A 16,438-nucleotide genomic window follows, 5' to 3' on the forward strand; every position below is an offset into this window, starting at 1 on the left:
AAGTAAGATATTTCATACAATATGCAGGAATGGTGTGAACCATGCGGGGACACACACGCACACACGCACACACGCACACACACACACACACACACATAAACACACAAACAAACAAACATACACCAGCATAAATGCACTGACGTCAGGCCAGCCAGGGGTAGATTTTCAAGGAGGCAGTCAGCAGTTTAGGAGCTAGAAGGTTTAAAACGTCTGACACAACGTGAGCACAGCACGGGGTACAGGTGAGGAACGAGACATTGGAAGCACTCATCATGGCATTGCATCAAGCAGGGCCTGGAACTTTGGTTCGCTGATCTCGGGCACAAGTTGGTCCATGGCATGGTCCAGGAATGTAAAGACGAGATGTCTGTGGGAGCAGGGAAAAACAGGTAAGAATTACACAAGATAAACAAACAAAAATTCTGCTGTGTTTTTGATTTTGCAGATTTTTGGAGTCGACTGATATCCCAAATTACACAATGAAAATTTTTCTTCTGTTACTCAAATGTGTTGTATGTCTTCTCCATAGTGGTAAAGCACTAACTTACTTTCTTTTCTTTTTGGGGGGAAAAGTGATAGCACTTATCGTTTGTGAAATATTTTACTAAAAAGTACATAATGGCACATGCAAACAATCCAGCTCACATTGATTCAAGCACTGCATGAACAAATATGTATTCCATTATCATCCAATTCTCAACATTTTTTCCTCAAGTGTCCATTTCCAACAGATTTCAAATTAAAGATTCCCAAGTTGAGTCGTTTTTATTGCAACAGACTGACAAATGAGGGAGAAAGATTTGCGGTGACACCATGTGTACGTAGTCCTTAACCGGATCGTTGTTTGGCAGAAGAGCCTAGAAAAAGGAGAATTGAAGAGGGAAGCGACATATGGGGGTTGTAAGGAGGGCAAAAAGTGAAGAGTGGGGGACAGTAATGGGCTAGAAGTTGAAGTTGCACTAGTGGAGACGGTAGAGAAAGGAACATGTGAGAGTGTGGTAAGGAAGAATAGAGTGAGAATCAAGTAAGATGTTCGGACATCGTTAGAAGGAGAAAGATGAAATAGAAGGGAAGAGGAAGAGGGAGGAGTTGAATGTTGGAAAATCATGGAGATAGGATAGAGAAGTGAAGATTCATGAAACCAAAAGAAGAACGAAGTCGGCGACAATGTGGACTATGGGATGCGGAATCAATGGAGAAAGGACGAGTAATCCCGCGAAGGAAAGGTAAGTAGAGGAGAGATGAGACTATGTTGAGAGAAGGGAGAGAGAGAGACGGGGGGGGGGGGGGAGAAAACAAAGGAAAGAAGAAGAAAAAGAAAAAAAATATTGAAATTCAAGAAGTAAAGGAGAGGGGGCTTGGGTGCATTGACAAATTGCCCTTCATCAGTGTAAACAAGTACAGAATATTCAGAGCTTAAGAAGCACCCATTACCTCCAACCCCAGTACATATGATGCAGTACATTGTATTTGGTACTTTATTTGGTACCCTGGGGTACCAAATAAAAATTTACCATTTTGTCCAATTATCTTTTTTTTTTCCAGCGCTATACCCTGGGCTACCAAAAAATGTGTACAAATAATCTTTACTATTATTATGCCCAAAAATGTTTTCTTGTTTGTTAATATGCAACAATTAATGCACGCAAATTATAACTTTTTTTTTCTCATTTATGTGCTCTGTTGTAATCTTCATGGTTTAATATTATTGTGCATGTTACTGCAAGTAATGATTTTATCAGGTTTGCAAGGAAAATTGGCATTGGGGTCATTATTGTCGTGCTGATCTACGCCGCTGCTGCTGATGAGAAAATAGTTGCCATGACAACATTGCACAACTGTATGATAATGGACACGAGATAATGCTACACAACACGGTACCCTGGGGTATGGCACGCTGAATCATATTCCTATAGACTGTCATCTATCTCACTCACTTGTTGAGTTCTGCATCTTGTAGGGAGTCCAGCACCAAAGACACACCTTTTGTCAGGTCCTCCTCCCCTATCAGCAGGCTCAGGCCAACTAGCAAACAATGTGGAAAAAGGGAATGGGACAACTTATGCCAATATGGTCAAACCTGTAATAGTGGCTACCTGTCTGCAGCAGCCACCAACCCCCACACGAGGAGACAACATACATTCAAAGCTCAAGACCATCTCTACAATATATTAATACTTTTAGACCTTCCCTCTTGTGTGCTGTGTGTCTCTTGCAACAAGAGGCGACCTACTGTTATTCATCTCCAGTGGGAAAGATTTCCTTGCATAATTATAGCGGCTACCAACTACAAATTGAGCACCTTCTCTCACATAACCAGAGCCAAACCTCATAATAGTGAGGGTAAGCAAAACCTTCTTATAACAAGATTATTTTGCCTCACAAAACTCTTACTATTTCTTTGCTTTTGTACCCTGATTATACAGCGAAAAAACTTATATAACAAGGTACATGTAATTATCATGGTTTTTAAAATCTTAATTATAATGAGGGTTCCCTGTCTGAGTAATCAGCTGATATTCTTTGGGTAAGAGTTTTATATCTTGAACAATGGCCGTTTTGGCTTGTGATCCAAGAGTAGAGAAACTAAAGACAAAATGATGTTTGTTTTTTTTGTTTGTTTGTTTGTTTGTTTGTTTTTTTTTGGGGGGGGGGTTGTCTTGACATCAATTGTGACTTTGCACCACAAAACAAACATAAAGTCGCCAGACATGAATTTTTAGTTAAGTCCATATTCTGAAAGAGCAGACTTTAAGCTTTAAAATGATGTATAACTCGAATCAAATGGACTCTCCTCACCAAATACTGGAAAGAAAGTACAAACTCAGGAAAAGTGTGAACTGAGAAAAGAGGCTCTGAAGTACAGTCAGTGTCTATTCAAGCGCTTAATCTTTACCAAGACGTGCTGGCAGTGCGATGAATGGGACAAAAATACAGGAAGTAAACCACCAGAGTAACAACAATGAAGAGATTGTCAGATTAAACTGAAATTGAGCATGCCTCATTAACACATTATGTCCTTAATTAATGCCAACTTTCAAAGCAGTAGCATTATCCTTTCAAAAGTTATTAGAGTTGAAAGTGAAGAGTGTGTACAGGGTTTTTCAGAAATGAAAAGGGGACTCTATAAACACACCTAATCACACTATTCTACCAAAAATGTTCGAGATAAACTGCTAAAAAACACACTTTCTTTCCCGTTTTATGATCCCAAATTTTAGCATAATGTTAAAGAAGACTTGCTCTTTCAGGAAATATGAAAAAGTCAAGATCGGCTAGGTTGACCAAATTCACTTATTTTCAGTTCTCACGCAATATCAGTGTGTGCGACTTTTTGTTCGTTTTGTGGTGCATGGTCACAATCAGTAAGACAAATAAAGTGATGCCTTATGACCTATTGCACACATAATCTGTGGACTGGAGACATGAATATCACGTTTGTTACAGATAGCATGAGATGACATAAAATTGTTCCTCACTAAGGAATGGTCCTGTTTTAGCATTGTCCTTTTCTGTCATATGTTGATTGGCTTTACAATGTCCACGAAAGGAGATACAGTAATGAGGTAAAGCAATGTCAAACATTGTCACTGTTGTTGTTATTGTTGGTAGTGGTATTGGTGTTGTTGGTGTTGGTGTTGTTATTGTTATTGTTGTCGTTGGTGGTGGTAGTGTTGGTGTTGTTGGTGTTGGTGTTGGCGTTGTTGTTGGTGTTGTTGTTGTTGTTGTTGTTGTTATTGTACAAAATGTTGCCTGGCTTCAAAAAGAAAACAGTAATAGCATCGTACCTGACACAGCGTTGTGGGTGAGCTCATGCAGGGCCTCACGCTTGGTCTGGAGCATCTCCTCCGCCGACTTGCTCTCGCGCTCCTTGGGCCGCCACACCCCACCAGGCCAGAAGAGTTCTCGGAGCAGCGAGAGGTAATAGCCCCACTGGGCCTCGGTGAAGAGAAGGCCTATCTCATTTTCTAACCACCTGGGAGGAGGTATGGGGGTGGGGTGGGAGAGGGGGAGGAGGACACCACAAACGCACATATTTTAGTATACATGATGGTGCTTAACCCGTTGAGGATGAGTTCTGAGCATACTGAGGCAGGCGTCTATGGGAAATGCGTGTTGTAGCAAAATCAAACCGTCCTCAACGGGTTAAAAAAATCAACACAAAATCCAAGCTCAAGCAAGCTCATGGAAACATCTAAAGCCTGATAATCATCACATCATGACAGCAAAAGTCATCCCACATGGTGTTAACTGACAGAAAAGCTACTTTAAATTCCACCACGAGTCTTAGAGTAACTGTGGTATGCAGAACAAATCCCTATTCCATATCGTACCAGGGCAATTACCCCCAGAGGGCAATTACCCCCCGGTTAAATACTGGTTAGTGGTAAGGTTAGAGTAAAGATTAGGGGTAGGGTTAGGTTTAGGGTTAGGAGTTTGGGTTAGGGTTAGGATTAGGTTCAGGATTAGGATTAGGATTAGGGCCAGGGGAAGGGTCCGGGGTAATTGCCCAGGGGGTAACCGCCCTAGACTCCATTTTTACAACATATAGGAAGAAATGGTTCGTCAATGAGGTTGCAGTAATGGTTTCGACAGTACTTAAAAAAATCCTCCCACAGATATATGGATCTATAAACTGGAGTGAAAATGTGATGAGTGGTGCACACTTTGATATTAGTTCTCCAGAGCAGAGGAATCAATAGACAATTTCCTATTCATTTTATAATGATCCCAAACTTTTGAATCACATACAGTATAGAAAAAGAATGGCTCTTTCAGAAAATATGAAAGACTACAAACTTACCAGGGCAACCCACTTCACCTACGGCCCGTTGCATAAAAGTTACCATTATGGTAACTTTGCCATCCAATGGTAACTACCATGGCAACAGTACTCAACAGCCAATCAAAATCAAGAATTCCATGGAAGTTACCATTGGATGGCAAAGTTACCATAATAGTAACTTTTATGCAACGGGCCCCTAGTTTTAGTCCTCGTGTAAAATCGGGGCTTGCAACTTTTTGCTGCTTTTGTGATGCCTCATCACATACTGATGCACCACAAACATGCAGAGGACAAAACTAATACACGGTTCCATTCAAGGACAAGTTCACCTTCATACATGTATATGGTATGTGTGGATTGAGTGAATGCCGCATTATTAGTAGAACACATCAGTGAAAATTTGAGGAATATCAGATAATCCATTCAAAAGTTATGAATATTTGAAATGTTGGTGCAACTATCGCTGCATTACCGAGGAGACTACAATAGTTTGTGATATGAAAGTGAACTTGTCCTTTAAATACTCTGAAATGCTTTACTTGGCATGTTTCAAAGAATTGATACAGGGAAAAAAAATCAGCATTTTCCCAAGAACCGACCTCTAGTGGCTACTCGCTACTCACCTATCAATCAGCCCTCCAATCCCAACTTGTAATGCCTTCTGCATGTTCTTGTCCAGAATGAAGCTCTGCTGAGTCAAAAGGGCTTCGCTCAGCACCCCATACACTGCCTGGTAGAGGGCGACATTTCCAGCCCCCGGCTTGCCCCCTTCCTTTGTCGCTGCCCCCTCCTCCCTGGGCAGGGCGTCGGGGGCGTCGGAGCCGTCGCCGGCTGATCGCGGCCCAAGGAACGTCTTCTCACTCTCCAGGTTCGGGGATAGTGGGGCAGACTGGGCCAGCTCTAGGTGCTTCTCCGCTACTAGCAGCCGCATGGCTTTCTGTATGTGGGACTAGGAACACAGAGCAAAGAGAACACTTTCCATGAGTCCTGCAGTATTTTGTGAAAAATAGTACCAAATACAGCAAAAAAAAAAAAAGTAATTGCTGCTTTTTCTGATAACCCTTGCTTCATCTTTTTCAGTAGCCTGTAACTGAACTGACGTGTATTTTACACGCGATGTCAAACAACTATGAGAGATGGCCCTCTCACGAGTGGAGTCCGACCTAATTTTTGCCAGTTTTATACTTTTAGGCCCGAATTCACGAAGGTGGTACAAATGAAACCATGGTTTAAACCATGGACAAAAACCATGGATCACCAATTGTCGCACGGAATATTTTGTTACGAAATTGGTCATTTCGTCGACAAAATGACCGTTTCTTTAACAAAATTATCATTTGTGACTGTGCACCTCAAAACGAACATAAAGTCGCACACAATGATCTTGCGTGAGACTGAAAATAAGTGAAATCGGTCAACCTAGCCGAACTTGACTTTTTCATATTTTCTGACAGAGCGGGTCTTCTTTTACATTATGCTAAAATTTGGTATCATAAAACGGGCAGGAAAGTGTGCTTTTTTAGCAGTTTATCTCGGACATTTTTGGTAGAACAGTGTGATTAGGTGTGTCTTTAGAATCCCTTTTTCATTTCTGAAAAACCTTGTCCACACTCTTCACCTTCAACTCTAATAACTTTTGAAAGGATAGTGATACTGCTTTGAAAGTTGGCATTGATTATGGACAGAATGTGTTAATGAGGCATGCTTAATTTCAATTTAATCTGATAATCCCTTCATTGTTGTTACTCTGGTGGTTTACTTCCTGGTTTTGTTTTGTTTTTTTTGTCCCATTCATCGCACAGCCAGCACGGCTTGGTAAAGATTTAAAGCGCTTGAATAGATACTGTACTTCAGAGCCTCTTTTCTCAGTTCCCACTTTTCCTGAGTTTGTGCTTTCATCCAATATTTACATAGGTTAGGAGAGTTCATTTGATTTGAGTTATACATCATTTTAAAGCTTAAAGTCTGCTCTTTCAGAATATGGTCTGAACTAAAAATTCATGTCTGGCGACTTTTTGTTTGTTTTGAGGTGCAGGGTCACATTTTGTGGACAAAATGTTCATGAGTGGTTACAAAATGTTGTCATTTCGTTACAAAATAATGATTTCATCAACGAAATGACTGATTTCGTAACAAAATATTCCATGCGACACTTGGCACTCCATGGTTTAGACCATAGTACCATTTGTACCACCTTTGTGAATTACGGGCCTTACAGTCTGCCTGATGTAAGTCACTTGGTCACTGCAAGTAACACTTCATTATTGTACACATGTATGTGAATGTACATAATGTCCCAGTAGGCCTACAGCTTTGGTCATAAAGGATCATTTTAAGAGAATCTTCTCCAACTTTGTTGTGTTGACTATACAAATCCACATGGTTAAAGATCACGCCAATCAAAAAAAGTAATTTGAAAAAATGGTAAAGCAGCAATTTTGCCTAAATATTCAAACATAATTGAAAGAAATAAAATTTTGTCATTTCCTCACAGAGTAGTAATTGAGACTGGGAAAGAAGAGTTTTATATCATTGATAAATTGTTTGCTGGGAACATGCAATGCTAATCTTCCTACTATGGCAAAAGAAAGCAAGTGAAAAAAAAAGTGAGTCTTTCATCATAAATGAGCAAAATGCATAAGGGTATTATTAAACAATATTGGTGCAACATTACAACACCTTTGAACAAACCTTGGCATATGGGCAAAACGTGCTGGGGCAAGTCCAATCCATATGATTTAATGTATATGGATTGGACTTGCCCCAGCACGTTCAGATTCACATTCACCTTCAGATTTTAGATGGCATGTCATTTCCGACCTTTTGCCATAGCACGGCAGCATTAAAACACCCACTTGTTAATTCACTGTACAATAGTGTAATTAGTGGCTACTTTAATGGCCCTACAGGTTCAAAGTCTAAGTGATACTCAACTTCACCAGCTTATTGCAACCACAAACTGAGCGCCCCAGGGAGAGGCTGGTCTCCTGGATTGGAAACTGCTACCATTGTCCTCAACCACAAACATGACCTGACGTCTCTTACACATAAATCACAGAGAAAAACATATTGCATGTACTGGACCTTGGACTTTTGAAAAAGGGCATCAATATTTGCAGGGCTGTCAATTTCAAGTGAGGGTTTGTCTCCCCTCCCCCCCCCCCCCTTCTTTTCACTGTAGGGAGCTTTGACAATCTTACATTTCCAAATGGTGGAATTTCTTATTTGGTACATTCTGTAACTTCAGTCAGGACTGCAAACTAACCAATTTTTTCTACTGGTCCGACCGGTCTGTCTGTACCTAGTTTTTCCATGTTTTACTTGTCCATTCCTGAAAAAGTTACTGGTCTGACAGTTATTTTTGCTAGTCAAGGACCATCGGATTAGTGCCAGTGTGCAGCACTGCTTTAGCAATATTTTCCACACGTACAGTGTACATAGAGTGTGCCTTTGGGCTTTGGGCATATTGAATGTTCGGATTGTCCAAGGATTTTGGAGGCATTTCTTTTTTTTTTTAATTAACTTTTTGTTTTGGGGGTTCAGCATGAGAATTCTTTCATCAGAGTGAGACAGTTAAAATCTGGTGAATTGCGCGAGTCTCGCGCTGATTGTGTGACAGTTGGCAGCTGTACATTAACACAAACATAGGCATAGCACGATAATTGCACATTTGGTCAGGATGATGCACAACCAGTCGATTTAAAGGAAAAGATGGTGCTACTAGAATGCCACACAGACATATGAACAGAGTGTAAATGGAGCATTCAAGGAATGCTTTGACAAAGACAAACAACCACAACAGATCTACCAGAACACGAGCCACTGCCTATGGATACTTAATATCTTACAGTATCTTCCAGATATATTTGTAATACCTCTTTGATTTCATCCACACCAAGAAGTCTGTCGCTCGAACTGTCCACCACACCCATGTCCCACTCATCTTCGCCGAGGGGCCGTTGGTCGAGAGCGGGCAGCCCCGTCTGCTTCTCTGCAATTGAATTGCAGCGGTCACGTGACTGGGCTGTACGCTGATGCTTGGCAGATCGGGACTGGGGTGGAGCAGCATGCAGGGGGGCAGGAGGGGGTGCATTTACCTTGGGCTTGACTGCCGGCGGGAGGGCGGTCTTGAGCTGGCCGACGAACCCAGTCACTTGCCGGATCAGCAGCTGTTGAGAAACCATAATCACCAAGACACTTTATATTTCCCAATCCCAAGTGTTAAATCTACAATCCTGTTCAATGAAAAGCTTTCATACAAGTGAAGAAATGAAAACACAAGGCACACTGCAACATTAGGGAATCCCATTTGCATGCCTTAAATGAAGAGTTGTGTAAGTAACAGTGGTATGTTGAAGAGAGTATCATTTTAGAAACTCCCATAAAGTATTGAAAGTGGAAGGTAACATTTAATACATTTTTATTGACCGTTAGATTTTGAATTGAATTTTTTTCAGGGCTCAACATAAATTCCAGTACATTACTAGGCTACCTTTGCAGACCCATGCACTGCATGTGTGTCCATCATGTATATTTTGTGAAGAAAGTTCATCAAAACTTACAAACATTTCTATATACATTCTTGCCACACACTCTATATGTTATTACATCAGCTCTTATACTTTTAGATTTGTGTTTATAGATAGAAAATACAGAAGACTGCAACAAAAAGGCTAAAGTGTGGCTGACACACAGAACTACTGAGTAGTTAAGTTTTGTGCATTATTCAAATTGTAGATAACTGTTGACTTCCAAATTTCTCAGCAGTGGCCTAAACAAGTCCCCTGAGGTTCATATTTAATGTTTTGCTGCATTTTGGGAGGTCTGTAAAAGGTATCCCCTACCTTTAAAGGGTGTGTACAGTTCTGGTCGAGGTGAGGATTTAGCTTTTAACGTTTTGCAAGATATTCAGAAACCACTCTATGAGATGTCAAAGAGCATGCAGTTCTAAGGGATATCAAAAGTTTATTCGATGAAAATCAGTTTTGAAATGGCTGAGATATCCAAAAACAAGGTGAAACAAAGAGATCCTAATAAAGTTGTGGCATGTCGCCTTTTATTATTAGCACTTTTTTGGACATCTCAGCCATTTGAAAACCAATTTTCATCGAATAAACGTTGAATCCTTCTTAAAATTACATGCTCTTTCATATCTCATAAAAGGCTTTTCATTATCTCACTTTGGAATGTTCAAAACATGAATCCCCACCTCAACCAGTACCGTACAGTCCCTTTAAACTGTAGCAATGTCAACCTGTGCAGAGCATTGCAGTACTCTGAGGACCGAAAAGGCACTGAAAAAAACCACAGTATTTTTACCATTCCTGCAGTGGAGGTGTAATGATACAATTTGGGAAAGACAGTAATATCCATGAAACCCAGTTAGATGCCTCTGTAATCGGTTGATAGACAATGTGTATGATCTAACTACCTTCTCTGCAACTTGAGCAAGCAGGAGGTAGTGCACAGATGTCTGTTAACATACAGGTCCAAATGAGTTCTGACATTTAGTTAAATTTCAGCAAAGACTACCTGTACACAATATTTAGAGACATTAAAACATATCTCAAAGTACACAATGACTTTTTCAGAAATATTCTATGTTTAAGGCACTCCAATTTCTCTCACAAATTTCTCATCAAAGCATAATTTCCAGGACTATCTTCAGATGGGTGTCCTCTTGCATAAGGTTAATGGAATTCCTAAATTAAATACAAGGTGTTTTTTTTTTTTGTCTGTGTCTTTTCTTTTTATTTGAATGTGTGTTTACATCATTCCTCTCACCTTGTCTATTCTGGGAGTTTGGTTTGGTCTCCTGACGAACTCAATGTGGGCGTCGCCATCGATGGCAAGGAACTCCGCTATCTCTCGGCTGTTGTGGAGTATCCTGCGGTCAAGCAATTGCTAGACATGCCAAAGATTACAAGGGAAATAGGTAAAAAATATTTTGAGTCCACTCAATAAAAACAAAAGTAGATGCAACAACGGACCATATGCACCATAAAAAGTATGCTTTTAATACAGGAATTACATTGCCTTGTGCAGTCTACAGCACAGTGTATATAAACACTGCATTGTCATCACTCTTACTCCAATATTGCATGTTGTGTTTAAATATCTCTTTCCATCCTGGCTAACTTCACATATTCAGATAGAACATCATCATTTTCCTTGCTACACAGGTAGTTTTGTCTAAAGCATGAAGCCTCTGATAATGTGCGATCACACTACAGGAAACCACATTTTGTTTCACTACCAAGTATTTTTCTTTGTTTTTACAGATTGCGCAGTGTGACCACAAACTTCTTGAGATGTAACCAGTGAAACTTCCTGCACCTGACAAGCTCTTCTACCTGATTGTGTCACCATAGCCTTCCTCTTGGCCTGTGGTATATTGCTGAACCTGAGTGATCTTCCTACTAAACTTTTTAACTAGGTCAAGTTCAGATGGATTGTTGGATGCTGACAACAACAAAAAACAAACAAACAAACTTGGTAACATAAGCTACTGTACATGGAGTACCTTGCCATACAGTGGCTAAACAACACAGACACAAAGACACAATACATGACTGCCAACATAGAAATACAATGGGCATTCAAATTTCCCCAAGAACCAGGTATTGCAAGAGCATTGTTGTCAGTCGGGCATGAGGGGGGAAAAAAATGAAGACAAAAACCGAAACTATCATTTCACAACGCGGACATGGCAGGCACTCCCCGATATGTTGAGCAAACAATGTCTGTTATGTTCCAAAGTGCAGGTCTGGGACATTAGTCCAACTACATGTAGCGGCACCTTGAATACAGGAAGAGGACCAGTTATCCTGTGAGCAAGCTAAACCCTGGTCTGATGCCAAGGGTTCCCCGCCACAACTGCACTCTTCTCAAAATATTCATTGTTATCAGAGTTGAAATATGACTTAACGACATACACTGTAGTCGTGTGTACATACATAATACATGGGGCTTGAATCACGTCCACTTGTTGTGTCTGTAATGAGATGAATTCCCATTTCCCCAGATGAATGTGAGATTATTTAATGTGTTTTACAGATACTTGAGAAGCAAACAGGAATGTTCAGGCATGCATCTGTGCCCGTTAGTCTTCTATTCTGTTTTAGTATTCTGGTAAACTTGCACTAGCAGGCATCAGAAATTACGAGATTGCAAATTGATAATAAGAACTGGCTGCAAGAAGGAATAGCTATGTTCCTGATTTTGTTTTTTCTTTTGAAGAGCAAATAGATGTCATTTTCATGACCAGTTGTCATTAATTCAAAGTTTATCAATGTTTTAGATTTTAACAAAATTGTGTGATACATAAAGCACGTTACTACTGTACGTTGTTTGAAAATCGTGTGCTGTACACGCTTTGTCGCACTAACCTTTCAGAGAAGAAGAACCTTCAGAGCTGGTTTCCTGTAAACAATGATTGTCTTTTTGGTGGCTGGTTTTAAACAGTTTGTGCAACTGGTTTGTAAGGTTAAAATCACTTTGAAGTTTTGCGTCTGGAGAATTAGACTATAACAATATCACATATCCGAATGGATATCTGGTGACTAATCCAGGCATTTGTGGTGAGAGGTCATCCTAGAGTTTGCCTACTCTTATCTGATATAACGAAGACATGCAAAGTCAGATAACTACATGTAGTTCAAGTTCAGAATGAAAATGTGTCACTTTGACTGAAAGAATGTTTTATCACATGGCCAACATGTTGGATTTTTTTCCATGCCTTCAGCATTAACATGTCACCTGACTGGGGTAACATAATGCACAAAAAAAAAAGAAAAAAAAAAAAAACATTTTTTTTTCCTGACATGCACAACTTTTCTATCGCCTTTTATATCGCCTTTTTTACTTGGTTTCTACACAGAGCCTTAGTACTTTATAAATACCTGATATATTGTACATGATATACCAGCTTGTTCTGCCTACACTGTAGTTTCAGCATTTGGATGACATATATTTCACATAATTACCTCTGCCTAGGGAGAATGTAAAATGTCTTCATCGCAGTTGTTTGTTAGTTGGTTTGATTGTTGGTTTGTTTGTGTGTAAAATAACTAAAAAACAGATTTAGATGAAACTTACAGAACAAGTTGAGAATGACACAAGAAACAGATGATTCAATTTTGGTAGTGATCCAGGTATTCTGCTGGATTCTATGAAGGATATTTTGGCAGGTAGGGTCTATGAACTTGGGAGTCCAAGCTGCGCATTTTTTTAGGTTTGCATATAAGTGCACTGAAGTGCATGCTCTAGTTTCTGCTAGGGTGAGGACGGAGGTGCGCTGCGCAGCTGGATGTTGACGACATAAGAAAAAGGTGATGTACAATTTGTAATGTTGTATATTGGGAAATCGGACGATTTTCAGCATGCACAAGGGTGGAATCGCTGATCTCTATGGAAGAACAAGATCAGTGGTGGAAATTAGCTACTTGGTGGAAGTTTGCACTCTCAAAGTGCTTTTGTTGAACTGTAATTTTTGAAGCGTTTTCCTATTCAACACAAATGACTTGACCCTATTTGAACCTCAGCATGATGGGTATTTGATGTGAAAGTGTCTGCATATCAATGCATGTTGTTCTGTGAAACATGACCTTTATGCTGCAGGATATCACAATGCCACACACTCCACTTGTGCATCTAACTCTTTTTTTTTTTTTTCAGGATCCACTTAAGTGGCATATTGATAAATCTTACACTTTCAGTTTCAGTAAAATCTGCTGATGTAAAGGTTGTACAACTCTCTCTGAACACACATTATCTTGCCATCAATACATGCCCAATACAGAGCGAGAAAGAAGAATCATGAGTGGGTTCTTTTGAACTAATTATTTTGCTGTAGATATTACTTTTATGTCTTGCTATACATATTTTACATTTTACAAAACCAGCTAAGAAGTACTGTACATCAACCTAAATGGGAAGTTTTCTCCAATACACGTACTTCACAGAAAACTGCTAGTATACAAATCACGGTCACGAGAGCAAAATCTTGTTCCACTGCGTGAGTAAAGACCATGCACTTTGTTTTATATAACATCTCGGACATCAATAGCCGTGGTTCGCATCAATTCTTGAATTTAGTACAGAATATGGCAAGAATTTGTTTTTGTTTTTGGTTTTTTTTTTTGCTTGATTCAAGGCATATGGATGACAGACACAGTCAATTGTACCCTAATAAAAGCGATCTGTTGAAGTTATTGACAGCAAAAGTGAGTGTTGAGTGTGCTGCTTGTGATTGACTGTGAGCATGCGGCAAAGGTATAATATATTGTGACACTAGAGGCATAGGGGAGACAAAGAGTATGATATGATCATAAGTTCATCACAGGAATCGATGTTAAGTTTTTGATGTCGGCTGTGTGCTTTCCATTTTTGCTCGAACAAAAGTAAACAGAAACAGCTTGCAATGGTACTTTCAACTACATCGTACATGTCACGCAATAAACAATCTACCGATCAGATCACAAGAATCTATTTAAAGGCGCTGTATAATATAACGAACAAGCTGGGCATTGCATTACATGCAATGCCGGCATACTATACATACAGTGTACTGCACATGTTTACGAGGCTGCACCACAAAGTAACCCCCTTCCCCCCCCCCAAAAAAAAAAAAACAACAACAACAACAAAACAAACAAACAAACAAACAAACTCACCATGAGGTAGCTCTCAAGGGACACTCGTTTTTGTTCCTCGGCGGCTGCCCCCGGTCTCGCCAGCGGCAGCACAGACTGTTTGGGCACATTCTTGAGACCTGACACGTGATGGAGAAAAGTGGAATGGTAGGATTTCAGCATTAATGACCGATCATCTATAGAGGCTGCCCATGTACAGCCCTGGCACTTTCTTTTACTTTGTTGTACTTACTTTACTTTAATCCAACGATGATATTGAATTGATGACAATGCCCAGTCATCAGTCCAAGCTTGCGATCTCAAATTTTTACACATTTTCTATACCTTATCTAGGTAAATAATATTGGGAAAGGATTTTATTTTTCTTAGTTTCCCTCCTGCAGAATAATGTTTTTAAATAAATGGCAAGATATACTGCTTCAGAATGGAACCCAGTTTCTTTAGCAAGTCTCTGACTCAACTTGCCACTACAGCATTGATAGAACATACGTGCAGTCTGTTGGCGAAACAGCTACATTGTTTCCCCTTTTGGGAAAGTCATTTCTTACAGTGTTATACAAATTTTTCAGAGTCTTGTGCACATAATCTGACCCACATCACAATCCACACGATTATTCTCAAATTGATGAACTATTTCAATGAGGTACATGTAAACCGAGTGACGTGTGCAATACTTTTCAACTCTGGCAATTTGAATTTAACATTTCAATACTACCAAAAAAAAAAAAAAAAGCTCATGCTGAAATGACAAAGAGGTATCGTAAAGTATTAACGATGTACATGTGCAATACACCAGTACTGTTCAGGCGTATTAATACAACTCCTTTCGGGGTATTGGTACTACACGTGTAATATACCTATCAGAGGTAATACAGTTGTAATATACTTTGTACCTCTCGTGGGTATTACACGTGTAATAGTAGGTGTCAGGGGTATTACGCATCGATACCTTTCAGGTGTCGCCGGAGTAGAGGATTATTGTTGATCCTGGCATGTAAGTTGACAAACTCTCTGTAGCGTCTCCTCACCTCCTGCTTGGTCGTACTGGTGTAGGTGACATCCAAATCATCTGACATGATCGGTTTCTTCAGCAGGGTGTACTATGGACAGGTATAAAGACAAAAACAGAACATATAACATGCTAGTCAAGTACAAGTATTTCAGATATGTAGCAATTCAGAAAAGTAACACACATTCTGTTGTGCAGAAGGGTCCTGAAAAAGAGATTATCAGGGTGCAGAAAATTTAATTTGGATGAAAGAATGACTTTTCATTCAGTTATGATGTATATTGTAAAACTTACATTTTTCATAAATGAAACTCATCACAGTTTGAGCTTGATACTAAATTCTTGCAATGAACAAGTCATTGCTAAGCAGAGAATAGCACAGTTTATGAAAAGCTGCACCAGGTGATTGGAACATGTACATTGTATACACACTCATATTTCTGATTTAGCCTTGGAAATTATGTTTAAAACTCAAAGCCTATATGTCAAGCTGACTGACATCAGAATGACAATGTTGTGTTATAAATGACAAAAAGCTCTGATAAGCAAGTTGACTTTAAGTCAGTCAAGTGCTATTCTAGCCACAGGACACAGGTTCCAATGTGCTCTACCAGTGCTTGTTAACCCGTTGAGGACGAGTCCCGAGTATACTCAGGCAGGAGTCTATGGGAAATGCATGTTGTAGCAAAATCAGTCCATCCTCGATGGGTTAATGGTTGATACATGAGTTGCAACTCATACTGTAGGTTTACAGATCATCTGAGCAATACAGCAATATATGACTGTATGCTGGATTCACTCTCACATTTATGATGAAAAACACAATGGGCTTCTTCCCGCTGGGATCCCCCATCCAGCTAGTGGTCGGGATGCACAGGTCGGCTATCCTCCACGAGGCCCACTCTCGGGGTATCTCTCCCCCAGGAGACTGGGCTACCTTGGGGTGGGGTGGCTTGTTGAGGAGAGCAGGCTCAGTCTTGCTTCTGAGCA

The 16,438-nt window shown here is 40.0% G+C and overlaps 1 protein-coding gene across 1 annotated transcript; it reads right to left on the reverse strand.

The window, feature by feature from the left end:
- Nucleotides 1–242: 242 nt before the first annotated feature.
- LOC140239995 (sorting nexin-19-like) lies at nucleotides 243–16,435 on the reverse strand. The gene is made up of 9 exons (XM_072319803.1): nucleotides 16,254–16,435; nucleotides 15,389–15,539; nucleotides 14,461–14,558; nucleotides 10,571–10,690; nucleotides 8,662–8,955; nucleotides 5,410–5,735; nucleotides 3,789–3,976; nucleotides 1,938–2,025; nucleotides 243–367 (listed from the first exon to the last, which is right to left on the reverse strand). The coding sequence occupies exons 1-9, from the start codon at nucleotides 16,299–16,301 to the stop codon at nucleotides 271–273; spliced, it is 1,410 nt and encodes a 469-aa protein (XP_072175904.1). The 5' UTR covers nucleotides 16,302–16,435; the 3' UTR covers nucleotides 243–270.
- Between the last annotated feature and the right edge of the window lie 3 nt (nucleotides 16,436–16,438).

This window comes from Diadema setosum, chromosome 16 (assembly GCF_964275005.1).
Source record: "Diadema setosum chromosome 16, eeDiaSeto1, whole genome shotgun sequence".
Lineage (NCBI taxonomy): Eukaryota > Metazoa > Echinodermata > Echinoidea > Diadematoida > Diadematidae > Diadema > Diadema setosum.